We start from the raw sequence: 6,348 nt of genomic DNA, 5'->3' as shown, positions 1-6,348 counted from the left end.
GGGGGGGGCGCCCGACTACCGTGGAGGGGGGGAATTGTAGGAGTAGGTGGATGATTTCATCCCCAGATGCAGCATCTCTGCTCCCAAATTGCCTCCTCTGTGGGTTGGGGAGCCACAGATGGGGGGGGCGGCGGAGGACGGGAGGACGGGAGCCTTCATCCGTCCTTAGGGATGCTAAAGGACAGGGGAGGACCAGCACCCCATGGACCAGCACCTCCACAGCACCCAGCCCACCCCCAGAGGACCCCATCCCTTAGCTAGGCTAGAAAACACCCTCCGGACAGGCAGCCCAGGGATGCTCCGGTTTCTCACTCTCCTCCTGAGCATTTGCCTAGAAACATCCCCCAGACCTGGAGTAAGGGCTGGGCACCCCATAAAACAATGCTGGGTGATGCTGCGGGAGCTCCCGCATGCAGTGAGGGTCCTTAAAAATTAATGAGGCAGCAGCTAAAATATAATGGGGCAGAACTTGAAGGGGGCTGGTAGGGCTCATGGGGAAAAGGCCAAGCTCTGCCACAGCAGGGACACGCAGACATCACCAGCCCGTGACAACAACAGTGCTGTGGCATGCAAAAAGAGCATCGGTTCTCATCTCACTTCCAACTGGGGGACACCCGTACTGGGGGTGCCATCTTTGCTGCAGTTTGGGCATCCTAAAAATAGATGGTACCTAAAATACAGGCGCTGGGAAATGCACGCTGGCTGAATCCGGGCCAGCACTGGAGCAGCACAGGGGTGGCACGAGGTCCAAGGGGGCACCCCAGGTGTGGGGAAGAGGCTGAAGAAACTGAGGCACAAAGGCCAGCAGCACAATGCAGATGTATGGCCCTTCTCACCCATAATTTCATCAAACTCCCCCCTCCTTTCCCTGCAGCGCATGGCCTGACTGTGCAGGGCAGCATCATCCTGGGGGATTTCACCCCAGCTGCATTTCCCTGGGCAGCACACAGCCTCCGCTGCCCCGCTCCCCACCCCGGATCCAGCCCAGCTGCTGGCCTTCAGGGACGAAAAGGGCTTTTTCTCTCCCTTATCCGTTTTTGCTGGCACTGTGCTGCTGCCACAGCTGCTGGGACAGTCAGAGTTGGCTGTAAACAGCCAGACGCTGCCCTCCTGAGTTGTGCTAGGCTGCCTGGGGCTGCCCCAGTCGAGTCCCCTGTGCCCCATTGGGGACAAAAGGGTTGTGCTGGGTGCCTAAAGCCCTGCTTGATCCCCCAGCCTGTCCCATGGGGGCTAAGGCAAACAGGGCTGAGCACAGTGCCAGCGCTCTAGGGGCTGCCTGGGTAAAGGATTAGAGCTGGCAAGGCTGGTGGGTACATTACCATTTCACATTATCACCCTTACTATGCTAGGATCAGTCTTATACACAGGCCAGGAATTAACACAGTCCCAGGGCTCTGGGGTGGGGAAACACCCTGGCATGACATCCACCATCTCCCTTTCCCAGGCTGCTGAGAGGGATCCCTCCTTCCCAGGAGTAGGCATTTTCTCCTCCTAGGAAACCTGGGGACCTCAGGGTCCTCATCATCCGCTGGAGCCCCTTTCCCCTCATCCCCAGGCAGGGCTGAGCATCACCCCAGCCCTCCCCAGCATGGCCAGGTCCTGTCTCAGGGCCCCTCCTCATTGCTTGCCTCCAAACATCCCCCCAGAGCAGCCCTCACCCCGCACACCAGCTATACTGCAGCAGGAACTTTTCCAAAACTCCCCCACCCTGGGCTGCCCCTCACCCCGTGTCATCCCTACCCTGTTAATTTAAATCCCCACCTCTCTCCAGCCCAGAGGTGGGCACACCCCAGGACAAGCAGGGAGTTCTCAGGAAGCACCCTATGAATAAGTAAAAGGTGCTGCAGGCCTTCACTGCTATTTTTTGAGCAAGCAGAGGAGCTGCCTGTCAAGCTCTGATTAGTTACAGATCCTTCATCGTTTGCTTAATGAGCAGCACTCATTGCAATGAGAGCTTTGCCTTTGACTTGACTGGCCTTCGCTTTTCTGCAGGGTGTGCAGAAGGACGCATCCTTGCACCCCACGTTCCCCTTCAAGCCCCCCTTTGCTCACGATCCGTACAGATGGGGCTATGGTGGGAAGAGCAACACGTTTCCTTGCCAGGGTCCCCCTGCCCTGCTGCAAGCCCCTCTTCTCTCCTGTCTGAAGGGACAGCTCTTGGTGGGAGGATGACTGGGGCATGCTCGACAGGCACCCACCCTGGCTGCCCATCCCAACCTTCCCAAAGCGACAGGAGTGGCTCCACTGCTCCCCGCTTTTCTTCGGGGGCTGCTCAGCACCATCCCACCCAGCCCCAGGGCGTGCTGGCTGCACTCACCCCATGCTTCCTGGTAGCAACCGGGGCAAGTTAGCCACACGGATGTGAATAAATAGAGCATAAATAGAGTTGTTAATGTGCCCGGCTGGAGTAAGTGAGGCTGTGAAACCAGGCTGAGCCCTTCCCAGCTGGAGAAATCAGAGAGAAACAATGTTTGATTTCTGATGATATTTAGGAGTCGGCTTTTTTGGTTTCATCTCTGTTTCCCCCTCAGGAGGGGGCCATGCTTTGCTTTCTCTTCTCTTCAGGAGCAGAAAAATTCCCTCTCTCGGTTTTCTTTCAGGGTGCCAAGGAGCGAGCTCTGGTCTCTGTAGGTTTTGGTTTAGGAAGAGCCAAGTGCTTCTTCAAACAACCTCCCAGCACGGTGCCTGTGGGCAGCTGGGAGCCGCTTGCTCTTACAGCCATGCTTCTGCCACCGCCGCCAAGCTTCCTGGCTGGGCTGGGGGTACCCCCGGCCTGGGGAGGGAGATGCTGGAAAAAACCCGAGGAACATAAGAGAAGGTTTGGGGCACTGCCTGGGGCTGGCACTGGGGCTTTCCCACGCCTCTCTGCAGGGTTGAAGCCTCACAGCACCTCAGGTGCCGGGAGCTGCCAGAACAGGTGCCGGCAGAGTGACGGCTGTGCCAGGCAGGGCACCGGGGACCAACGGCCCCTCAGTGCCACTTCCCTGGGCACCGAGCCCTGAGCTGGGCCAGGTCCTGCACCCCATTCCATGGCAAGAGGAAGCTCCATCGACCAGGCAGCCCTGGCCACCCTCGCTGGCGAGACAACGGCAAAGGCTTTGCAGCCTGACTCTCGTCTGCTCTCCCCAGAGCATCAGCGCTCAAACACAAGGTTGTCCTGACGTGACCCCGCAGTGCAACCCTCCGCATTCCCAAACCCACCCGGCTTGGCTTTACAGCAGCTGGCGCCTCTGCATGGCTCTTGTTAATTAATTCGGGAGGGATTTGCCGGCCTGGACACATGTGAGAAACAAGAAAATGCTATCTGGAGGGGTGGATGCGGGCAGGTGGCCAGCAGCAGGGCAGGCATGGGGGGACTCGCTGCCGGGGGTAAATGCACACAAGAAGTTCAGCCTGATACACAGGCAGGGAGATGTCATCGAGCCCCTCTTTAATTGCATTATTAACACACAGCTAGAAACAGCATCATGATTAAAACCAGCTACGTAAGGTGCAGGGTCGGATCATTACCCTGAGGGACTCACACCGGGGTGAGGCACTGCTGGGACATACTTGCAGCCCCCACTTACCACCCCCGAATTTACACCCTGGGCTCCACATGCCACAGATCATGGCACCAAGTGGGGCAGCTCCTGTTTTTTGGACTCAAGTTGTGATTTTGCACATGGCCACGGAAATGGGGAGGATTCCCCTGAAGCGGGAGCTGCAGCTATGGGGAAATCGGTGCGATTCCCCCTGCCTGGTCCCTCCCAGGGTGGTGGCAGAGTTGGTGATTTCCCCAGTTCTCCGGTCAAAATGCTTTGAGTCCCTTCAAAGCTGAGAACTGAAATATTTCATTTTCAAGACGTCAAAAACATAGCTCCTGTAGATTTTTATTTCTCCCCAGCAGGAGGTGGGAACAGCACAAATTTGAAACATTCAGTAACTTCCATCTGCAAATCCAAAGCCAGGTTCACCGCTGGCACACTGCAGTGTGTCCATCCATCCACCACTCCCCAGGTGACTGGGCACCGAACAGACAGCTGGACAGATGCTGTCAGCCCAAAACGCACACATGAAAGCCCTTGCAAGGTGCTTACCTACCTGGGGCTACCCTGAAATCCCGCTACTCCTGGGCTGGGCTGGTCTCCATGGTTGGGCCTTCTTGGGGCTCGTTATTACCTGATGTTTTACCAACTGAGGCACGGGGGGAATGTCCCCTGTGCCCGGCTGAGTCCCTGTGGATGGCATTAAGCCAAGCGAGCCCGGCTCAACACCCACCTGTCCTCCTCACTGGCAGATTGCTCAGGCTCATTAGCATTTGCTAATTAATGCAGAAGGCTAAGCCCTGCTGGTAGGACGGTGTCCCGTGTCCCACTGGGTGTGCGATGCTAGTTTAGGGTTCCCCCCTAACTATTCCCAAGCAGATGCTTTCTTAGCATCCCAGGCTAATTTGCCTGTAGAGAGCAATGGATGGCTGCTCCAAAATGCCTCCCTGAAGCACCCAGCAGGTGCCTGCACTGCCAAGCTGGAGCCCTGGGTAGGAGGGCCCCGATGCAGGGGAGGCTGTGCCCACAGTGAGCCTGGCTGTTAACTAAGGGTGCCAAGGCCCAGGATTATCAGCAGGGTGGAAATTCAGCATTTGAACACTCAAAATGAGAACAGAAGATGGAAGAGGTGTGAGGCTGGGAGCAAAGCTTGCAGCGTTTCCTTGAAGAAAAGCCCAGGGATGGGTGCTCGGTGTAGACACAATGGCTGGATCCTGACACCAGCTTTGTGTCTGGCTCCTGCATTCTCCAAGGCAGGGGCAAGGGGCCGGGCTGGGGACAGAGGACATATGTGGTTTATGGCCACTTTCCTGCTCTCAGCCTCCCAGGACCAGGTCACAGGAGCTGTGCTACTCACACCCTGTGAAAGGCATCTCCATGCTCTGGGGAAAGGGATGCTTGGGGTCCAGTGGGGCTGCGTGTGGGGATGGGGACAGCAGGGAGGTGGCGGGGCCCTGCCAGGCAGGAGGGATATGGGAATGTCACTGGGTTTGTCCTGCTGTGGTCAGGCCAGGCCTTCCTGGAGAGCCAGAAAATCCAGCCCAGGCTCCCTAATGGGGCTTGGATGGGTGACGCTGGGGAGCGGCCAAACCCCAGGCTGCAGCGCCAGTCACTGGGGAGGTGAGTGGAGCATCCCATAGCTTGTCCTTTGCTTTCCCCATGGCTGGGAATGGGAGCGGGTATTTATGTATTTGCCAAATAATGGTTTTAGGGTGGGGGGATTACATGCAGCGAATAGGGTCAGACTGGGAGGGAGCAACTTTTGGGAGAGGGGCAATAGGATGGGGGTGTTCATTTGCATTTAGGGAGCATCAGGGAGAGGGGTGAAGGCTTACCCCCTCACTCTGAGCCGCTTCGTGGCGGCAGTGGGTGGGCAGCTGCTGCAGGGAAGGGCTGAGGCTGCAGACAGTGAAGGGAAAAGGGTTAAAGCCTTTAGCAGGTTCCAGCACAGGTTACATTAATACCCGGGGTGCCTGGGAAGGTTGAAGGCTTCCCCAAAATACCACTGGGCTTTGGCTGGAGCTCAACAGGGCTGACTTCATCCTGCTGAAACGTATCATTATGGCCAGGCAGGGAATTTGCTGTGGGGTTCTGGGGGAGCCGGCTGTGGGGCGGAGCGTGATGAGCCCCCGGAGCCTGCGTTTCCTGCCTGCTGTTGCAGGACAAGAGCTCCTCGTCTTGATGACAAGCTGAAGAGACACTGTGGGTGCTGGGGAGGGGACCAACATGAGCCCCTGCCCCAAAGGATGGGTAAGGACCACCCCCACAGTCAGGCCTGGGGACGCAGCATCCCCCCATGTGCTCTTTGGCTTTCTGCTGCAGCCCCACTCCTTGGGAAACCAGCCCTGTTCCAAAACATCTTTCCAAAGAAAACCACTTTTGGCAGCCCTTAGGCAAGAGCAGGTCTCTGCTGACCTGCTCCAGCGCTGGCATCTGTTATGGCTGTCACTGTCCTCTCCTGCCAGCAGCCTGCTGTGTCCCCGCCAGCAAAAATCTGCCTCCCTGCACAAGAGTTAGGGACAGCGTTGGCTGCGCCTTTGGCTAGCATGGCCGCTCCCTGGTGGCCTCCTCTGCCTGCTTCTGCTTTGGCTCAGGAGGTTGGAGATGGGGGTTTGGAGGGATCCCGGCCCGAGCCGCCCCAGCAGCGGGGCCAGCAGCACACCCACAGCCCCGGCCTGGGAGCGTGCGGTGGGAACACGGGGCGACTCAGCCGTGGGGGCGACTCAGCCGCGGGGGTGCCGGCACCGCGTGGCAGAGGGGCCCGGTGACCCGTGGGGCTGCCCGTGGACGGAAAATCCCGGGCGCGGGGCTCAGCACCACT

The 6,348-nt window shown here is 58.1% G+C and overlaps 1 protein-coding gene across 1 annotated transcript in view; it reads left to right on the top strand.

Annotated features, from left to right (window-relative positions):
- The first annotated feature begins 5,753 nt into the window (after positions 1 to 5,753).
- The window catches only part of TSPAN1 (tetraspanin 1), a 5,217-nt gene continuing 4,622 nt past the window's right edge, over positions 5,754 to 6,348 (top strand). Inside the window, exon 1 of the mRNA XM_026853892.1 lies at positions 5,754 to 5,777. Coding sequence (XP_026709693.1) covers positions 5,754 to 5,777 — 24 coding nt within the window. The remainder of the gene's footprint in view (positions 5,778 to 6,348) is intronic.

The sequence above is a fragment of the Athene cunicularia genome (assembly GCF_003259725.1).
Source record: "Athene cunicularia isolate RWA chromosome 8 unlocalized genomic scaffold, athCun1 chr8_part1, whole genome shotgun sequence".
In the NCBI taxonomy this organism is placed as follows: Eukaryota; Metazoa; Chordata; class Aves; order Strigiformes; family Strigidae; genus Athene; species Athene cunicularia.
This window is presented reverse-complemented; position numbering and strand designations above follow the sequence as displayed.